We start from the raw sequence: 22,286 nt of genomic DNA on the forward strand, positions 1-22,286 counted from the left end.
CAGTGCAAACAAGCCCTTGAACTATACAGCCTGAGGGAGACGTCATGTTGTAACAGACCAGAGCATGGGAATCTACAGTAAGAGGCAAAAGTGACTAACCACGAAGCAGAATATTTGAACAATTAGAAAAGATCCAAGAAAGGAAGTGTAAGGGATACTGTACCTGAAGCTGATGGGTGATGAACAGGACAGTTTTTGACTTCAGATGCTTCCTTATTGCACTGTTAAAAATATGGTTTCCTACATGTGCATCTAAGGCACTAAGAGGATCATCAAGGATATAAATACTCTTGTCACTATACAGGGCTCGGGCAAGACTGATTCTCTGACGTTGGCCTCCACTCAGGTTAGCACCTCGTTCACCAATCTGTATAATATTCGTAAAGTTATTCAGTTTCTTTTTGCAACATTTAACACAAGACCCGAGGCCACATTCATCCCTGGTGTAACTAATACAGTTAATGGAGAAACAGCGAGAATTAGAATGGGCCACATTAAAATGTAGGCAACTTATTCATTGTAAAAGGAAACTTACAGTGAATACCCCTAATGCTAACATGCTTGAAACATTCCTATTAAATAGCCAGAAGATACTATGTTTTTTATTAATTATTTTTAATCTAAGTTTTCAAAGGTCTCTCTCTAAGGAAACTAATTCCCAGTGCAATGAAAAATTCCCAAATTACAGAGTTAAAAAACATGGAGTGATCAGTTTCCATACAGTCCAGGATCTACAAGAAGAGGATTCTGCCCCATCAGTTTATAAGCACACCAGACTGATGCCCTCCCTACCCCACCACAGCACGTCAGGCTTACACTTCCCTCCACCCATCCCACTTTGTTTTATCAGAACCAGGATTTTTACCTCCGTCAGGTCCCCATTAGGTAGGATGGCTAGGTCAGGTCTCAGACAGCAGCCATTCAGCACAGTGTTGTATCTAAAGAACATGGGTAAGACAAGCAGTGAGCACTAGCACTTACCCTGCTAATGGAGCATTATTTTTATTCCCACGCGAACACCAGACAATCTTGTAGCTTTGAGCAATTAACTACTGATCTGCCTCATCAGTAAACTGCAGATAGAACTTTGGGACCAATTTCAGATGCGCTGTGAGAAGCACAGTGAAGAGAAGCCAAATTCACTTGAGAAGCTATGTCAGCACAGACTCTGGTAGAGATCCCTGGGGTGGAAAGTTTGCATGTGAGGAGGGCCACATAGGAGACCAGGGCAGCATGAACAGATGTTGCACTGGGTAGGAGGAGGGCCTGGCTAAGGAAGCCACAGAGTGCACCAAGCCTGTGCCTCACCACAGCGGCAGCTACCAGCAGACCTCAGTGTTCTAGTGAGAGTTCAAGCTGCCATCCTAGAGAGGATGGGTCCAGAAACACCAACTACCATCCGCCACATGGAACTTCCCTTCTGGTGCAGGTGACTTAGTCTTATACCTCCCTGCCTATCGACCATCAGCTTTCCTGATGCTGGCCCGAGAATCCCTAAGCTTTCAGACTCAGCAAAAGTTCTATTTGACAAACCTTTCTTCATCAAACTCCTTTCCAAAAAGGATGTTGTCTCTAAGCGTAGCATTGAGAATCCAGGCCTGCTGGGCCACATAAGCAAAATTTCCATGCACTGCAATGCTACCCTCCAGCAGGGTCATCTAGAAGACAAGACAGAAGGTCTTAAAATTATATCAGTCTGGCAGTGTGTGGAATCCCCCTATACAAAAACAAGACAGACCCCACTGGCAATCTCCATAGGAAGCAGAACCAGCACAGAATGTAATTCAAAGATCCAGTGTGTTCATGTGCTTGTTTTTCAGAAGGTCCCACATAAAATACTGTGGGTTAATTCTGAACTTCTCAAAAGCTTGAATTTCAAATATTGGGCATACATGGATAGATTGTCACAAGAGCTCAGGCCTCAGCTAAGCTCCTAAATGAAGCAGCTAGATCTTCAGAGCTGCTCAGCACTAACAATTCCCAAGGAAAGCAGAAGCAGCTGCTGGGTACAGAGCTCTTAGGAAAAATCTGTTCCACAGTCCAGAAAGCATTCATCTAATGGATTATTGCCATTTTAAGACTGCTTGTATCCTAAATGTGATCTATTTGATCAGTGTATGATCTGAATTATAGGTCAGATTTATTACATCATCATATGGAGTGAGACCAATTAAACAATTGCAGTTGCTGGCAGAGAAGAGAAAAAGGGAGAACCCATAAAAATATAAATTCTCACCTGTCCTAAAATGGCTGAAATAAGTGAAGTTTTTCCACTCCCCACACTGCCACAAATCCCAACAAGTTTCCCCTAAAACAGAAAAAAATGTAAGTTATGGTAACACATTAATCACTCCCCCTAGACTATCTGCAGTATCTCAAACAGAGAAAGGGGATTTAACACTGAAGCTAATGGAAATGGAGTATATCAAATGGGAGAAAGGCTAGACTTGGTCAATCGCTCATTCTAAGAAAACAATTGGCAACCAGAACTGTGAGTGAACATGACAGGTGAGAGGCAGATTCACTAACCCGCTAAGCCACTGAGCTTTCCTCTGTGTAAAGACAAGTGACCAATTCCTTTCCATATGGCTCTGATGCAACCAAACTTTAAATGCTGAATTCAGCTCTGGGCACCCCAATACCAGAAAGACATTGCCTGATTGGACAGAGCACTGAAGTGCTACCTGAGCCAAAGGGAGTCTTTCCATTAACTTCAATTGGCTTTGGATCAGTCCCAAAATGACCAAAGGAGTGAAGGGACTGACTTACGAGGAAAGATTAACTTTGTATAGTTTGGCTAGGAGACCGCTAAGGGGGAGGAGAGGAAAGGTCACAGCTTAAGACATGTTAAGGGTTTAACACTAAAGAGCGAAGATAGCTCTTCGGTGCAATACATAAGGATATAATCAGGAATAATGGAAATAAGAGAGATTTAGGCTATCAGGTAGATACCTTCCCGATTGTGAGATGGATCTGGTTTAGGAACAGCCTCTCGGGGAAGAGCTGGAGGCGTATCACTTGGAACTTTTAACAGACTGGACAACACACTTGGAAATAGGCAGTAGGGAGCAATCTTGCCTTGGCTCCCAAATAGACAGAAGGGATGGGATCCAAGAAGTCTTTTCCATCTCTAATCGTAATCTCTAAGCTTCTAGTAGTCTATGAGTCCTAGTCAACAGTTTAATAACAGTGCTGAATGGTACTTAACAGGGAAAGTCCTTCTGACACCACATTAAATGCCCAATGAATTTATCAGAATTATTCTGACTACAAAAGAACCAAAAAAATAAGGTGAGCATCAGTTTAAAAATAAAGTTGTCAGCTGATGGTACTGGATAAGAACACTGCTGGACTCTTGTACATGTCTTTCCTGCTCTTACAATAATGTAGCTTTATGCTATCGAACACCAATTTAGTCTTCTTTCAAGGTTCCTGAAAACTCCTAAGACTACGTGGCCACATTGCTTAAGTCATAGGGTTTAAAATACACCATCTGACTACCCAAGAGATTTTCTGAGTTTTTCTACAAGTAATTTGGTAGTCGGATGTACAAAACCATTCTTATTAAATATGCTCTGGATTAAGCTTGATGTTTTTGTTCCACATTTATTGTACTTTTATCCATCATGAAGTGGAAACTACAGGTGCTTCTAACATCTGTAAGTCCCTCTGTATCCTTCTACAGAAGTACAATAGAGGACTAAACATCCTGCAGTGAAACACCTGTGCTGTGCTAACCCATAGCACTCGATCATTTCAAATGCACCTGCACAAGTTCCTCAGTTTAAGTGAATATCTGCTAAGTTACAAACAGCTGTAGAAATAAGTTCTGTGCTGGAGACCCTTGCTGCCATGTTAAGATCTCCGCATACTTAATGGCTTGCTCATGACAGATACCATGCTGAAGACAAACAAAACCTTCACTGAGCCCATGACAGGGGTGATAGAGCCCAGAGTTCTGCAACTAATGGTACCAGTTTGCAATGATCCAGGTTGATAAAAGTGGCACAGCTGCTTGGATCAATATGGGGCATTACATACTGGTATTTACAGTCGTCACGGGCTACACATGCATATTAGAGAGAGATGGCAGCAGCGATCTGCTCCATCTAATACGAATGAAGACTTCCCTTTCCACAGGAATGCCAGGCCAGGCGGGCTCTTGGGATATGCTATAGTTTTTCCTCCTCACCTTTTCAATCTCCAGGTCGATATTGTAAAGAGTCCTCTGAAGCCGAAAGTTAACAAGATGGATGTGTTTGTTCTCTTCCTCAGGGCTAGGATGGTCATCACTTTCCACTAGAAGATGGCCCTTCTGCTCAGCCAGCACCGCTTGCGGTCCCTCATGCTGTAGCTTCATTTTCTCCTTCTTGCCCTTGGTGACCTTCTTGTCTCTTTTCATTTTAGGGGTCAGCTTTGGTGAGCTCTGGACACTGGCGTGGGAGTTCTCCCACGCCAAGGTAGCATTTTTCACCTCTATCGCGATGTGAGGACTGGCTGGTTTTTTCTTTACCATATGAACCTCTTCCATTAGAAACAAACTCTGATAGGAGTTGTGAGAGAGGTGTAAAGATGAGACACCTGGTCAAGACTGGGGGACAAGCCTATGGCACACTCACGCAGCAAAACACATCAGGCTATACAGTGGGAGGAAGCTGAAGAGCAAAAGGTAGCTCATTAGTGTAAAACTAACTCCAGGCCTGCTAAGGGGCCTGGGCATTCCTGAATGCGGTGGAAGCTCTTAGATACAGTAAGACTTTCGCAGAATTATTATATTCTAGACATTGATTTGTATGCTGTGGGGTGGGGTGGGAGGGGAGGTTAGCACTTTTAAAAGATGTTTGCAGTTGCTTGCCTAATATTTCCAAATATAAGGCATAATAGCAGAGGGCATGAACATGAAGGAGAGGTGCTACATGCCTAGCACACCAACTCCTTACAGACTTTTCCCATAACTAGAAGGGATGGGGTGGCTTGTTGCACCCACGTGCAGAAGAGGTATAATTTCTGCTGGAAAAAGTCATCCGAGACAAAGTTTAGCCCGTTTGTGAAGTCCTGGGAATGTGCAGCAGTAACAATTAACACATTAAGTCCACTGTACAGTTTTCCACCACATCCATCACTACTTAAGACCACAGTTATCGATTCTATAGAGATTTTCCCACAGTTCAGTTACCAAACCCACATGATAAAACAGCTTTCAATTAGACAACCTGCATTTTGAACTGAACAGGCTCTTTTCAATTACGAACATTTTAAACTACCAACATGAATCACTCTAGTACTCGTGAATCACCCCTCTGAATCATGCACCTGCAAGAAAGCCTCAGACATATTAGAGAGCCAAGCAGTCAGCTAGCTTTCTATTTGTAGCATTACCGGCCACTGCAGCCAGCCCATTACCCTCTGCACAGGTGACAGTAGGAGCCTCAAAGAACTTGAGTGATAGGACCTCATTCCTTCCCCTCATCACGAAGGCATTGCCTTCAGTGTTTTTTAATTTAAGAAAGTCTGATTTTAGGGCAATTCAAAATGAGGATCAAATGAAGAAGGTGCCTCATGAGCCTTTGGATTTCCCAAGTATTCCACTGTAGATTGCACTGTCTGGTTGTACTTCGGCACAGGCTTCTTTCATACCATTTATTACATGAAGTCCATCTAACTGATATTACCTGTATGCAGACTTTGGGATACACGGTCATGTTTGGAAATGTCAGCAAGATGTTAAAAGCCTAGAACTATCTAAGTGATAAAACAGATCACTGACTTGTCCGAGGAGTTTGCACTGGGAGAGAGCACACACAGGTGTCTGTTCCCAGGGACTGAGGAATGTTTCTGTGATCTGAACTGTACGTTTGCTGCCTTAGATTTAGTTTAGACAAACTGCAATGTTAGAATTTTGGGGATAAAATGTTTGTGCCACATGAATATACATCTATCTAAGCAACCACCACCTTGGGTTAGGCGTTTTCTTTCTGGCAGTTAGTGTTAAAGCAAGAGTAGAGAGCCTAAGGCTTTGTCACTGACAACTACATGTACTTCGTATGTGAGGAAAGTGAAAGCCACTGCTCTCTATTCTGTTCCCCCTCCACACACATTTCTAGCATCCATGACATTCTCTGCTCTGCAGCTGCAAACCTCCACTAACACAGGTTTAGAACAACCACCTAAGCAAATTAGACATGTATCGGTGGTGCGTATGGCTGAAAAAACAGTGCAATTTTGCACTACATGTATCATGGGACAGGAGGGCGATAGGGCCACCAATAACTGCCAGAGGTTAGGATGAAACATTCCTTTATTCTCCATTATGGGCTTTCTCGCACTTTTCTCTGAAGCACTTGCTATACTGGCTATTGTTGGTAACAGGATAGCTGATCGGACAGACCACTGGCCCGATTCAGACTGGAGATTAGAGAAGGTCTATTATATACCCATAGGTTAGGAATTCTCCCATTTCACTGCCATCTAAATTTACGTTAATGTTCAGATGGATCAAAATCAGCATTCCAGATCAGGACATCTGAACATCAGGTATATAGGTCCAGATAACAATCCTAGCTTAGGCCCAATCTCTGGTATTCAAGGAGCAGAGAAAGAAATTATCAAAGGACTTTAAATCATTTAAAAGCCAAGAAAGTAAAATCCAAAAATGATCATAGTGACAAAGACTCATACGCTCACTAAAGACTTACACCTTGGACACAGATTACTCTTCAGATGCTTTAATGGAGTAGAATTCCAATACCTTTTTCGGTTACAAATAAAAATTTATCCCCATTTCTTGGAACATCAGTCTGCACATGTACAAATGTAACACATGCTGGATTTCACTGAGGAAATATACCATTGAGTTCTAGATACAGTGCATTCTCCTCTATGAGGCTGCTCTTAAAAGACAGTATAGGAATTGCTGTACTAGATAAGACGTGTGATCCATCTAGTCCAGTATCCTGTCTCCAACAGTGTCTAGCACCAGTGCTTCACAGGAACGTGCAAGAAATCCTGCAGTCGTCAGATGCGAGACAGCCTAGTCCCCTGGAAGGTGTCATCTTAATCCTTAATAGTTTGAGATTGGCTTAAGCCCCGAGTATGAGGTTTTATATCTTTTCTGTAGGGAATAAGAACTGTACATATAACCAGAGAACAACTTCCAGCCTGCTCCAAAATAGCCTTGGCATTAAAATGGTTCCTGAGCATAGTCAACTGCATTCATGTATTGTAAGATATGCTCCACACTCAAGGATAAAATTATATGGCCAAAAGACCACTCACCTTATATCTGTCAACAGACACTGATGCCTCGGATAGAGACTTCACGGAGAAAGGTGTTACTTTCAGAGCAAATGTCATTGAATTGAAGACTGTGACCACTGTGAAAGCCTAAACACAGGACAGACAAACAAAACAAAAAGCTTTTGGTGGCAGTACCCATTAACAATTCCAAACCACCAAGGATTAAGTTCCATAAACAGCAGCAATTCGAGACCATTCCACTTGTAAAGGAAAGGTCTGCAATTCAAGAAGAGTCATTTAAATACAACATATTCTAACCCAGGGGTTCTCAAACTGGGGGTCGCGAGCTGTCAACCTCCACCTCAAATCCCACTTTGTCTCCAGCATTTATAGTGGTGTTAAATATATAAAAAAAGTATTTTTAATTTATGAGGAGGGGGGTCGCATTCAGAGGCTTGCTATGTGAAAGGGGTCACCAGTAAAAAAAAGTTTGAGAGCCACTGGTCTAACCTGATACAGGAAAAGGCAGGGTCCTCCCCATCAGAGTTTTAGAATAGACTAACGGAGAGATATATCCCAGGTGTTCATACTTCCACTGGAAATGGCATAAACAGAAGACCCAAAGGGTGCTGCAGATTATGGCTTTATCCTTTCACTTCTAGAGATCTGGGTTCAAATTCTATCTTAGGTCACAAGGGAAGATAAATTGGTCCAGCTGCACAACTTCAGCAAAAACCGCTAGTGTCCCAGTCTCCTTTTTGCAGAAGCCTGTTTCCACCTAGAGAACGCAGGTGCAAATCATGCCCGCAAACAAGGATTCAGCATCTTCTTCCCAGATGAAAATTTGGCCCGAGCCCCTGCTCTTGGGAGGCCAGGATTTAATAGTATTGGCCAACCTGCGCAGGGGAAGGTTGCATAACACCTGCCTCTACTTCATGCCATCAAATATTCACTTCTGTGAGCCAACCCCCAAAATAAAGAAGACTCTCACAGATCTGGAGTATTTTGAACTGCACCCACTTACGATTACAACAGTTTAACCAAGAAAAGCTACTGCAGGAGTGATATTGTAAAGTAACATTCCCAACTCTGTGCTGAGCCAGTCAGTTACCTGAGCTGCTGTGAGATCATAGCCAAGGATCATATGGACAGAGAACGTCACCACACTGGCAATAATCACAACAATTGGAGCCACTCCCACAGTGATGCTCTGGAAGTAGCCTGCACGCTCTAAGATTTTACGTTCTTCCTCTCGGATTTCTAGAAATACAAAAATCACCACCACATCTGAGGTGCAATTCAGACAGATACAAATGCAGCAGGCACAACTAATGCATTGGAAACACGAGTAAGAGAGAACTACCCTCTTTTGCTTCAGCATTTCTCATGTTCTAGAAAGAGCTACCTTTACAGAGGGTAGAACCATAAGCATATGTACAACTCAGTGAGGCTGGCATTCTGATCACTCTTATTACATTTAAAAACTGACCAATTCTTACTAGGTCAGTCAAGATTAGTACTCCTAGTAGAAGCCAGCCCAACGTTAATAAAGCTCATTACGCCCCGAAGTTAAAGGGAAGCCATAAACAGCACTGTACTAAAAAGGTGAGACTTTGGAACAGAGATTGCCATGCCAGCCCATTGTAAATAAGAACAGCAGGATGTCCGAGGGATGGGTGATCTAGCATACCACACACGCAGGAGCATCTACCGAATTGAGCTAGGAGGATCCAGCAGGATGTGGCTGGGTGGTGTGTTTTCTAAAGGGAGATGTGTTTACAGAGTGTCTGCACTCACTTTGAACATTCTGAGAGAATGCTTTGACCCAAGCATACATTTTAATGTATTTAATATAGTTAAGAACTTCATTCATCTTCTGCACACGCTCATCGGTCGCCGCCACACATTTTCTTCTGAAATAAGCTGTGAGCCGTGATACAAACATCTGAAACAAGAAGAGGCACCATACGTCTTAGCAGCAACTCAGAAATGACAAATGCATCTAATTCCACTAACTACAGAAGAAAGCAAGTAGATCGATAAATGGACGTCAACAACAAGACAACCTGATACCCTCCTGGCCAAAGTGATGAGCTGGAAATGCCCCTTCAGCGCATCACACTCCATTCAGCAAGCATAAATGCACTGAACACTGGGCTCTCTATAGTTTTATTCTCAACTGGGTTAGTTTTATTCAGATTTCCAAAAGGCTCTCGGTGCTTTTACTAATATTTAACAGAACGAGATTCCTTTAAAATCCCTCCAGTAAAAATACAGACTAACCTCAACTAAAACTAACCCTCACACCAGAAGAATACAAGGTATCCAACATATCCACATCCCATATCCCGCAACTCATTCCCCTAAGGCCCAAGAAAGAGATGGGCCTTGCACATGCAAGGGCAATTTCTTTACTGCACTAAATCTTACAGCAAAACTACTGCATAAGGGTGGTAAAACAATATATTCACACTTTTACTAATCAGGTCTAAGACAAGATGGTATCCATGTCCTCATAGATATTTCTCACGCTGTCAGTCAGTGACATTTATCCCTTCTCTTTCTTAAAACCCAGAAGAAAACACACAGCTCACTAAATAATTTTCAACTGTTTGCCCCATCTTAAGCATCCTTACTCCTTTTTCAATCCCTCTCAGCTACAGAAAGCAGTAGCTAGGAGAGAGGCTAATAGTGAAAATAGTTGGTCAAGGCTATTAAATTCCACCCCTTCTGTCACAATCCAATTTTTTGCCTATTGCACTCATCACTATTGCCTTATTGTTGAGTAGATAAATTAGACTATAGAAGACCTCACAGGATTCTGCTCTTCATTCATAGTAGCTTTTTCAAAAAAAAAAAAAAAAAAAAAAAAAAACATTTTGATTATAATGGGAAAATTACAGCAGTCTTGCAGTGTGGTCTACAGGCAAACAGATTTTGGCTCAGTCTAGTTTCCTGGTAGCTCTTTTCACAGATAGTTCCCCTTGGCCAATAACACTTCCTTCTCCAGGTCCTGCACAGAGTCCTATGTCAGCTCTATTGTCACAGACGAATGGAACTGCCTTCGTGGTTCATGGACGGAGACACTGTCTCTGATGTAACTGGGTCTTGACCAGCTCATGTATTTAAAGATCAGAACCATCAGCTTGAAGTTTAACCAGAAGTGATCTGGAAGCCAACAGAGGATGTGGAGCACAGAAGTGGTGTGCTCTTGGCTTCCCAGCCTGGTGCTGAGGTAAGCCACCATTTTCTGAACAAGTTGGAGGCCCTGCATTTTTCACCTTCAATACCAAATCCAGTGAATTACAATAATCCAGCCCAGAAGTGTATCACTTCACGATTTAGTTGCCCATTTTCCATCTCACCAACATTTATTTCCATCAGTCACTTCTACTGTTATTTCTAATTCCCTTTATCATCTGAGTTTCTTGCCTCTGAACGTTTACTTTTCAATGTCTTTTAGATTACATGCAGGACCCTTAAGGGACCTAACCCAGTATCCGTCAACATCTTCTGTTCAGTACACAGACACTTGTATTCCTGGAGTGAAGTGTGAAGCACATTTGAAGAATACTTCCAGCTATTTTGAATGCCGCTTACTCACCATTGCCGGGTAGAAGAGGATAAAGACAGCAGATCCCAAGAAGCCTGTTGGTCCTAGAATAATTACATTATAAATCATGCCTAGGATGGCAACAATTGGGCCACCAGCCAACAAACTGCCAACTGCTGCAGCCTCAAACATTCTCTGCCCATCAGAGGAACATACGTTCACAAGCTGAAAAATACAAACAACATAAGTGTTATCCTCAGAAGGAGGTAATCAACAAGTATCCTTTTTTGTATGGTGATTTCCAACAGACTACTGTAGCTCACCTCCCCTAGAGACTTGTCCTTGATATTCTTCAGCTGGAGAATTTTCTTGAACGCCATTGTCAGGATAGCTCCCCGCAGTCTGACCCCGGTGCGGTAATTTAAAGCCCAGGTGAGAGCCAAGGACCAAGAGCGCACTATTTCCGTCATTAGGATGCCAAAAACTAACAACAAGCTGTACTGCAGGTTGGACTCACTTTGCTGTGTGTATTCCAAAAGGTGTTTCACAACGAACGCCTACAGGAAGAAATGCAAACTCGCATGAACACCCCAATGTACCAGAGGCACCATGCAACAACTTATGTTAAGTTAGAAACGAGTGGGCTACTTTGTTTTTCAATGAGCGATTTGTATTACATAGAATCTTCTTTCTAGAAATAAAAATTGTCATAACACACAGTACTGTTACACAAAGCCCTGCTGAGAGCAAAGCAGAGAGTCAAATTTAGCAGGTATGGGGGGTTTAAATTTGGAACCTCATTCCTTGCAACAAAAACTTCTTATTCTTTATGTCTTCTAACTTAACATAAATCTGTCAGTTAGTTGAAAGCAATGCTTTATCGTACCGAAAAAGTTTTTTAAAATAGTCTGTATTTATACATTTGAACACATTAAGAGACATTCCTTTATGTGACATTAAGACCTTTTTTGTTTGCGTCAAACGTGCTTATTTGATAAAAAGGAACAATGTACCTACAGTTGTACTGGGGAAGAGTGAGAAGGACATTTGCAAAACATTCCTGAAAATAAACATCAGCAGTTTAATAGTAAAGAAAAGAACATGCAGAAAACACAGGTAAGTGATAACCAGACTATTTAAAAAAAAAAATGCTTTGCCCCACCCACCCACCTTCCCCCTCCAAAAACAAAAATATTTTACCTCAGGAATCATATTTCAATCACCACCTGCCGAAAGACAGGACAGCCCCAAGAACCACCGATTCCCACCTTCAGTTGTGTGTTAGTCAACGGCATAGTATATCATATTCATCACATTCATCAGCAATATTAAATACTATCAACTGCGAAATAACAGTCTTTTATTTAAAAAACAATAAAGTGCCATGTTAAAATGGGTAACATCTCACAAACACTGTACAACAGGAAGAGCATCGCATGAACATACAATCTGAACATACAAGAGAATTATAAAAGGCTAGTATCTAACAAACAGTCTAGCCTCTGACACAAACTAAGTTAAAACTACACACACAAAATTAAAGATACAAAAACAGAACCCGATATATGTTCACAAAGTCCGAGAGGGAGTGAAACTTGAGGTGCTAGTCAGGCAGGCTCCTGAGGGTGCATGGATTCTGAAATTTGGTTTAAGAGGTATGCTACAGTAAGGCCTCACAGCTAACAAATGGAGATTCCCTAAAGAAGGCTTTTCAACAAAGATGCTTAAAGACGTTGGTGTTTATATGGTTAGACGTTGGTACTTTAATACAGAGCTGAGAATTACCTTTGCCCACAATACAACAAAATGCCAAAAATGGGAGATCAAAGAAATGATTTGGAAAGCCTTTCACAGTCTGTTGAAGTCCTCTTGGCTAAAACAGGTTTTGCAAATAAGAGTTCTGCATAGCGTGAGCAAGGAAGAAAAACAAAAAGGCACTACTTCAGCAAAGGTAACAGCAGCTACAGCCCAGCACCGAACAACAGATAAAAATGGAGGCTGAATGCATTTGTCCTGAAGTGGCTGATTCTGTATCCCAGAACCAAGGAAACATGCTGTATATAGTTTTGCTTATTCACTTTCGAAGTGCGAATTAAAGCCAGATGTCCATCAGGTTCTGGAATGGCCCATCGAGAAATTTACACACTAGTCCCTGATCAAATGTGAGGAGCTCACATTCACAGAACTACTGTATTCCAGCTTTTTCCTCACTTACATTTAGCTTTACATCAACTGTTTTGGCCACAACTGCATACAGTTGGTTTGCAGTTACTAGTGAGAAGATTGGCTTCTTTTCCTGTTTTCAATCCAACATACACAACTGAGTCACTGAGTAGTGGGAGTCAAAAGCCCCCCTTTTCCTCACGAGCTGTAACTCAGCATGATCGCAGCACAGCATGCATTTTCTCACACCCCACAGCACTGCTGAAAGTCTCCAAGGGAAGGTGTGTAAAGATAGCAGATGTTTCCTGGGGTCTCTTTCCTCCCAAAACCTTTTAAGTGCAACTTTTCAGCACTGTTCTATAGAATCAGCATCTCCCGTGATGAGATAAAAGACAATGCTTACATTATACCGAACCAAAAAAAAAAACATTTCAAAAGAAAAAAAAAAGAGAGGAAACAGCAGATTAAAGAATTTGAAAGAGGAAAAAAGTCACAATATTTAGCATTTACATTTTAAAACATTCCATTTGAAGAAGTTTAATGAAAAAATCCAAAGTTCTTTACAAAACTGGAGTTAAAGCTTTAAAATTTTAATTTAAACTAAATGGGGAAAGGGACTCCTGCGATTGTTACCATAGTAACTGGTATTAGCTGCTCGGCTGTCTTAAGCATTCCCATTGAATAAACATTACCTTACCTTTACTCTTGGCGTTGGATTCTGACCAGCTTGACTGTCTCATTCTGATCGCAGAATACAGCCATCCTGAAAATTCTAAAGAACAGCTTCTGTCATTGGTTCCACTACAGAGAGAGATTCCCCACCCACATCCAGTATCTGACAGCACAAAGCAAGCTGCGACTGGAGCGGAACTAGAAGAGTGGGAAACTTACCTCAAACAGCTTACCACACCCCCCTCCAATAACTGTCTGAACGGTCAAGCTGTACTCCACTAAGATAGCAAGTTTCCCCATCTCCCAAACAGGAAGGCTAGTTCTGAGCAAACATACAAATTGTTCAGGCCTGGAGTTAAACTGATTTTGTTTAATAAATTAGAAATAGTCTTTGCCTCTCACCTCCATCTGAACGTAAAAGGTTTAGCAGCTGGTTAAATGGCAGCAACTGTATCCACTGGAGATGAGAAGCATCTCACCTGCACTAGTGCATTCTGATGGTTATTAGAAGGCATTCTGACACAGGACAATAAGCTGTCTCTGAACAGGCTACAAGGTTAGAAATTGTGCCAGATGTGCAGGACTCCTGAAGGATAGCAAAAAGCCCAGATATGAAATCCAATAAGCATCCCTCTCAGTTATAACCATCACAATGCTTATTAGTGAGACCACCACTACGCCATTTCCACTAGCATTCCAATGTCAGGGAAGTTCAATTCAGAATTTTAAAGTTTGGGAAAATGTTTAACTCCATTTAGGTAATTTCCACCAATACATGTGGACAAGCTAAGTGCTTTTCCAGATCTCCATTCTCATTTCAATGTGACTGAAAAGGTGCATCAGTACAAGAAAGCACTGATACTTCAGAGGAGACAGCATAGGTGTATCACTATGGGGAGGGTGGTAACGACTCATCTTTCATTCCAAGTGATGGAACCCAAAAGGGCACTTTCCTCATTCAGAGAGCAGTCCAATTTTGACTGGATATAGGCAAATGTTCGAAGGATAACTTGAATGCATCCAAACTGAGCATGAATTGGAACCTGAAAACCCAGACTATTGACGTTTCCTCCCATTCAGCAGTTTGGCTCTGACAAATAGATACAATTATTCTAAAGAAATTAGGGACAACCCTGCTGTAAGTTCTCTGCTAAAGATAAGAGCAGCTACTGGGCCCTGTAGTGAAACAATGACAGAAGCTCTTCTTGGGGGAACCTGGTTCTGTTAAAACCTTAATACTTCAACATTTTGGTAATTAACAGTGTGCCCAACAGGTTGTCCAAGTGTTTCATAATTACCACAAGCTATTATCATTAATTAATTATTACTGTGAAACAATACCAAGAAAACAATTATTGTTATTCTCATTACAGGAAACAAGGCAAACTTTTAAAAGGTTCAAAAAGCAAGAAAAAACATTTTAGAAGACTTTTTAACCTAACAACACACCCCTGTTGTACTTACCCAAGTAATGAATCTCCATCTTAACAGCACACTGAAACATGTACTACAAGCAGTAATACTGCTCCTACTCCTCAAGGGAAATTTATAGAGAATAAATTTAGTCAAGATTGCAACTGTAAAACTGCACAACATGTGCAACAAACAGGTGACAAGAAAATGGTGTGAATGTCAAGTCCCATATGTTGAATTTTCATTATTAACTAGTTCAAGCAGCAACAGTTCCTAGTGGCAATTCCATATTCTAATGCTTCTAAACGTAACCCACCTGATCAATCCTTGTAGCATCGATAACTAAGTTTGCAGACTTCTCCTTAGCCTCATTTCCTTTGGTTTTTAAATAATGATCTAACACCACCACTCAGTTTCATTTCTTGCAGACTGCACTATTAATGCCAATGCTCTACAAAGCGATATCTTGCCAGTTTGAATTTTACTTCCAAAATGAATTACCTATCTAAAAGCAAAAAACTTTAGGCAAGAATTTAGTGCAATGTGATCACACCAGTTAAGGAGGAACTTTAAGCTACACTCAAAACCAGAGAGAAAAGCCAAGTGTGTTTTTCTTTCAGGACACCTAAACCCACTACCTCTCCAGAAACCTGGCCCCACCATTCAGCAAATGATCCACCAGCTGTATGAAAGCTATTTTGGATTGCTGCTTCGTTCTGGAAACATCATCTTCTCTCAGCAAACTGTAAGGACCAATATTTCTAACTAATCATACTGTGTCAGTGACCCTGAAATGAAACCTTAACATGTTAGAGCTGGCCGTGGGATGGAGCCATCTGTGGTTGTTAAAAAAAGGATGGATATTACTTACTGGTCCACTGAAGCCGGCAAGCTGTGTGATCATCAGACACACTATGGAAATTATGAGTCTGGTGCGGCAGAAGATCCATACAACCCTCCGGAGAGAAGCATCCTCGGGTCCTGTTTCTTTCAGTTCTTCCTGCCATAGTCTCTCTAACCTAAAAGAAGCACAAACCATGCATTATGAATCTTTCTACAGGACAACAGATGCTATACCTCAAAGGTTATTCTCTGGTAAACTTCTCATCAGACACACGACTGTGAGCAACACAAACCATCAAGCTTCATAAACATGGATAGCATCTTCTACACAGCCAGGGGAAATAGTTCTATCCTGAATCTCTGTGCAAAGAGGCTTCTACACTGAGCAGAGCTGAAAAAGTTAGAATGCTTTTTACTTTACCCAGAGTCCTATTAGGAACATGAATCTCACCACCTCCTCTCCTTTTCTTTTCTATCCTGCAGTAAAACCCTGGGACCAAATCTTATAGCTCTTGCCCTGAGCAAATATCCCACTGACCACCACGGTTTAGCCTGACTGCAGGATTTGGCCTGTATTCAGACCATATTCAGTTACTATCATTGTTATCTGGTCATTAATTCAGCACTGCGTGTTCAGAATGTGGGCTGAGAGCCACAGCCCTTGTTTAAAAAACATAAAAATAGTTCTGATAAAGGAGCAAAAGCGAAAAAGCAGTTATGAAACACCCACGGGGATAAAACCTGCTCAGTTACAGCAGTGTGACCCCACTGAAGTCAGTGAGGTTGAGACACCAGTGTATCTCAGAAGGAACTGGCCCAAGAATAAATAAAATTAAGATCCCCTCCTCTGATAGAAAGGATTTAAGAGCTGCTTTTTCAATGTTAGTACATGCAAATATCTGCAAAAATACCAGGCTAGAGTATACACCAGGCTGCAAAGGGCTAGAGTGTAGAGGAAATAATATGGACCAGCCGATCCCTACCTTCTACAGTTAACATCTGAAGACTCATGCTTTGACAAAGGCCACACATCGTCCATAAACAGCTCCCCTTTCTTGTATGCTTTGTGGGCCAGAGGAGTGAGCCATGAAAAGGTCATGCAGGAGAAAAGTCCAGCATTGTCTACTGGGTGCTGGTGTCTAAAAGAAGGAGAAATTACAATGGAATTAAAGAGAAAAAACTGCATGGTCTACACAAAGAAATACTTGCTAAATACATTTTCAAAGATGACATTTCAGCATCAACCAATGAATTTAAAAACTGCAATCACAGTCAGTCTATTTTCAAGAAGGCTGAGGTTGCCAGATCAGTTCTTTTTTAGCACAAAGCCTTACTTGGAAGTAGTCCGTATGGGTTTTAGCAAATTCAAGCCATGGTGATATTTGCCCTTGTGATGCTGCTCATCCAACATCCTCAGCTGGGAATGCATGGAGATGTCCAGCGGAAGGCCTTCTGCCCGTGCTGCTGTTTCCAAGGCATCTTGACATTCCACCTGCTTTCACAAACAAGACAATGGAGTCAGAAATTCAAGAGTTCCACAATAGCCTTAAAATCAATCATTTCTGTCTCCAGCAACTTCACACCTGTTACTGCTGTGGATCACTGTGATAATGTAGAGCAATCACTGTAACTAAAGATCTCTGGGGATAAATGGATAGCTTGGGGCCAGCAAACCAACACAGGGGGTCCCATATAGTCTAGCTCTGCTTTAGCTCTCTGGATTTCTAGAATGGTGGAGCTCAAATAGTAGCATGGTATCCATATGTTTTGGGTTACAGAGGATTAAGTACATACACTTGCCAGACTAGATCAGAACAATGGTCCATCCTGCCCTGTGACTGGTCTCTGGCCCAGTACCAAATGATCAGAGAAAGATGTAGAACACTCATGATGGACAATGCCCAATGGAGAGGATTCTTCCAAAATTCAGGCAGTTGGTTATTGGCTTATGTCCTGAAACACAAAGGCTAACATACTTAACTTTTATCCTACTTAGCATAATTTAGGAGATCTGTATCCATATGAAGGTCTAATCCTATTAAGCTCTATGCCTCAAAAATACCCTGCAATAGTTCAACGGGTTAAATATGTATTGTGTGAAAAAGTATTTCCTTTGATGGTCACAACAATTGCCATTTACTTTCTCATAATACAGACCAGGGATAGCCAATGAAAGGCAATTACACTTGTTCATAGAGGAACTTCCTGAGAGCAGAGAGTCCCTTTCCCACTGCTTCATGGCACCTCCCTAGGAAGCAAATACACTACCCTCTTCTTGGCCAAGAGATATTTTCACAGCTGTCTGAAAGGATGGAATTGAGTTCCAAAGAAGGGAGGAGAAAGTACCACTCTGGACATACGTGCCAGAGAGCCTCCTGGAACTTCCTTTATTCAGGGGCCAGACACAGCAAGGGTACCAGGCGACTTAATAAAAAGTGTACACTAGCCCCGTGCTCAGTACTGCCTCCACTAATTTAAATGAGAGCAAGATCAGGCCCATTTACATGAAAAAAGTGATACTGAGTATTCTAGTTCTTAGAGAGACAAGCGTGCTTTGTACAGCATCCTGACTTTAAAAATCTTTGCCACTTTTCACACGGAAACAACACGCACATTTCCCCGTTAACTGCCTTATCAATGGTGAGATTATTCTACTTCTCTGAAAATATCAGCTGAAGCATGATACCTTCTGGGTTAAATGTCCTAAAAGGCCATCAACACCAAGTATTTTATTCCCATTCTCTCTGGTTATATGACTTGGTTAGAAGTATTGATATTTGTCTGGGATTCAGGCTCACAGTCCATCAATATGCAAGCGTTATTAGATCTCCATATACCCCAATGTGTACAAGAGACAAGGACAATAAATTCAGGGGGCATAAATTCACCCTTCATTTATTTAAATAGCACCCCAAAGTAGGCCAGGCACCCTGCAGAAAAACAAAAATACACAGTCCCACCCCCAAAGAGCATGCCATCTAAATCTAAACAAATGTGTGGTGACTCAGGCATATGTACAACCTGAAGACTGAATTAAGATTTTATTTAATATAATGTAACTTACGAATGAACTCACACAGATAAATGACAAAACACACCATATCAACCATGGGTAAACACTTTCGCAAAACAATCACTCCTTATTTGATCTCTGTCTTTGTCCCAAAGGAAACCTGCACACCACCTTCAAAAAGATGAGTCTGGGAGCTTAAATTCAGAACTTAGCTAGACACTAAAAATCACAGACTCAGGGTACGTCTACACTACGGGATTATTCCGAATTTACATAAACCGGTTTAGTAAAACAGAGTGTATAAAATCGATTGTGCGCGGCCACACTAAACACATTAAATCGGTGGTGTGCGTCCACGGTCCGAGGCTAGCGTCGATTTCTGGAGCATTGCACTGTGGGTAGCTATTCCGTAGCTATCCCATAGTTCCTGCAGCCTCCCCCCCCCTTTGAATTTCCGGGTTGAGATCCCAGTGCCTGATGCGGCAAAAATCATTGTCGCGGGTGGTTCTGGGTAAATGTCATCAGTCACTCCTTCCGCTGGGAAAGCAACGGCAGACAAGCATTTCATGCCTTTTTTTCCCTCGATTGCCCTGGAAGATGCCATAGCATGGCAATCATGGAGCCTGTTTCGCCTTTTGTGACTGTCACCGTATGTGTACTAGATGCCGCTCACAGAGGCGATTCAGCAGTGCTACACAGCTGCATGCTTTTGCATGATAGCAGAGATGGTTATCAGCCATATTGTACCATCTACCATACCATAAATTGGTAATAAGATGGGCATGGCTACCAGTCCTTTTGCACTGTTCCATTTGCTGCTGTCATAAGTGCCCCTGGCTGCTCTTAGCCAGGGGCGCAAAAGCCAAAATTGGGAATGACTCCCTGAGTCAATCCCTCCTTTTTGGTATCTAAAAATAGAAATCAGTCCTGCCTAGAATATGGGCAAGTGTACTAGAGAACCACTGTATCAGAGAACCAGAGAGCACAGCTGCTCTGTGTCAGATCCTGCATAGATTATGAGCTGTATGCTATTCACAGGGGGTGCTCCTGCAACAACCCCACCTGTTCATTCCATTCTTCCCCAGCCTTCCTGGGCTACCATAGCATTGTCCCCCCCACTTGTGTAATAAAGAATGCAGGAATACTTGTTAGTGAGAAATGAGTGGAAGGCAGCCTCCAGTTGCCATGATAGTCCACATAGGACATTAAGGAGTGTGGAGGAGAGGAGCCCAGCATCCTGCTGCTAGTCCAGGGGCAATTGAATCTTTTCTTTACACATGAAGGGTGGGGGCTGATGAAGCTCAGCCCCCTGTTGCTATGATGATGATGGTTATCAGCCATATTGTACCATCTACCAGGAAAAATTAGGGCCAGGCGCCCTTGATCGACCTGACCGATGCTAGTACGCATGGTTACCAGTCCTTTTGCACTGCCCCATGTGCCAATAGGCTGATGATGACGATGGGTATCAGTCTTATTGTACCATCAGCCACCCATGGCGGGGGGGAGCAAGGATGTTGGTGTTGAGTGCTGCAGCATCGCGTCTATCTGCAGCATTCAGTAAAGATAGGGTGACATGTAAAAGAGTCAAGACAGGATTGTTTTCCCTTTCACTTCTGGGGGTGGGTGGGGGGATGCGTAAATTGCCTAGCTATGCCCTGACCCACCGCGGACACTGTTTTTGACCCTCGAAGCATTTGGAGCTCAGCCAAGAATGCAAATGCTTTTCAGAGACTGCAGGAACTGTGGGATAGCTTGAGTCCTCCAGTCCATGAGCGTCCATTTGATTCTTTGGCTTTCCGTTACGCTTGCCACGCAGCAGTGCGCTGAGTCCCTGCTATGGCATCTGTCTGGAGATATTTAAAAAATGATTTTGAATTTCGTCTTCTGTAACGGAGCGCTGATAGAACAGATTTGCCTCCCCTTACAGCGATCACGTCCACATCGTCCATGCTGGAGCTCTTTCTTTATTTTGATTTTTAACTGCATCACCACCCGTGCTGATCGGAGCTCCACGCTGGGCAAACAGGAAATATTCAAAAGTTCGCGGGGCTTTTCCTGTCTACCTGGCCACTGCATCCGAGTTCAGATTGCTGTCCAGAGCGGTCAGTGGTGCACTGTGGGATACCGCCCGGAGGCCAATACCGTCGATCTGCGGCCACACTAACCCCAATCCGATATGTTAATACCGATATTAGCGCTACTCCTCTCGTTAAGGAGGAGTACAGAAACCGGTTTAAAGAGCCCTTTATACCGATATAAAGGGCCTCTTAGTGTGGACGGGTGTGGCGTTAAATCGGTTTTACGCTCCTAAAACCGGTTTAAACGCGTAGTGTAGACCAGGCCTCAGAAAAAACACTTATTTATGGCTCATTACAACAATGAACTCACTAACCCTCCTTTGTCCTGTCACTGCTGAAGTGGTAACTGCCCACATCACCTCGAACGGCCTCTTGCAACATGTGTTAACTTCTTATGTTCAACACTCTGTTCCAGGTTGTATTTAGCTGTGACACTTTCCCAGACCTGAAGAAGAGCCTATGATGTAAGCTGAATAGCTTGTCTCTTTCACCAAGAGAAGTTGGTCCAAATTAACTCCACCCTCACCCCCACGCCCAGTCTCTCAACTTCTAGACAACTCAAAGATTTTTTTTTAAGCACACACTATGTAAACATTTTGGTTATCCTGAGCTGCCACTCACCAGAATTTCTCTCAGCATGCCTAGAAGCGACTGAATAGTACATGAATAGGAAACTGCTTTCGAAAGGAGTCTATATTCTTCTCAATACACAGGGGAATAGGTGCGTGTAAACCCCTGGGCAGCAAGAGGAGAATGCATCTCATGGTGTTGGCACAGCAGACAGAAGCTTGAAGAGTTGCTGTAAATGCCAGATTTGAGTCACCAGAAAGCAGTGCACCACACTGCTGTATAATAATGATGCTTTCAAGAAGACCCTGCAGCTCTTTGTGTCGTATTAAAAAAAAGCCAATAAAGGCATGCAGTTTTAAGCCAAGTCCACACTAAAATGTTAAGATGACCCAGCTACACTGCTCGGGGGGAAGGGGGGGGGTGAAAAATTCACACCCCTGGGAGACATATTTAAGCCGACCTAGTCCCTGGTGTAGACAGCACTAGGTCGACAGAAGAATTTTTCTGTTTACCTAGTCACCACCTCTCAGGGAAGTGGATTAACTACAGCAATGGGAGAACCCCTCCCGTGGCTGTAGTCAGTGGCTACACTGAAGTGTTACAGTGTTGCAGCTGTGCCACTCTAGCAGTTGAAGTGTAGATAAAGCCCAGGCCCGCACAACTCGTAAAGCGGCGAGAGCCATATTACTCCAAAGAAAATAACTGAGGGCCGAACCCCCCGCCTCCCCCAGGGCCGCCGAAC

General features: G+C 42.5%; 1 protein-coding gene across 11 annotated transcripts in view; it reads right to left on the reverse strand.

Moving 5' to 3' along the window:
• ABCC5 (ATP binding cassette subfamily C member 5) overlaps positions 1–22,286 on the reverse strand; it is a 79,243-nt gene that overhangs the window by 21,305 nt on the left and 35,652 nt on the right. For 5 of the 11 annotated variants that reach the window (XM_039487246.1, XM_039487247.1, XM_039487245.1 and 2 more), the window contains 13 exons: positions 17,215–17,375; positions 16,864–17,019; positions 15,909–16,056; positions 11,113–11,346; positions 10,841–11,014; positions 9,034–9,181; positions 8,348–8,496; positions 7,276–7,383; positions 4,193–4,543; positions 2,237–2,308; positions 1,534–1,658; positions 866–938; positions 164–367 (listed from right to left, as the gene is read on the reverse strand). In XM_039487246.1, the coding sequence (XP_039343180.1) occupies positions 164–367; positions 866–938; positions 1,534–1,658; positions 2,237–2,308; positions 4,193–4,543; positions 7,276–7,383; positions 8,348–8,496; positions 9,034–9,181; positions 10,841–11,014; positions 11,113–11,346; positions 15,909–16,056; positions 16,864–17,019; positions 17,215–17,375 (2,103 nt within the window). Of the gene's footprint in view, positions 1–163; positions 368–865; positions 939–1,533; positions 1,659–2,236; positions 2,309–4,192; positions 4,544–7,275; positions 7,384–8,347; positions 8,497–9,033; positions 9,182–10,840; positions 11,015–11,112; positions 11,347–11,802; positions 13,351–13,649; positions 15,794–15,908; positions 16,057–16,863; positions 17,020–17,214; positions 17,376–17,674; positions 17,808–22,286 lie in introns of those variants that run through there. The other 6 variants (XM_039487251.1, XM_039487249.1, XM_039487252.1 and 3 more) reach the window with 6 other exon arrangements.

Source organism: Mauremys reevesii, linkage group 9, assembly GCF_016161935.1.
Source record: "Mauremys reevesii isolate NIE-2019 linkage group 9, ASM1616193v1, whole genome shotgun sequence".
Taxonomy (NCBI): Eukaryota; Metazoa; Chordata; order Testudines; family Geoemydidae; genus Mauremys; species Mauremys reevesii.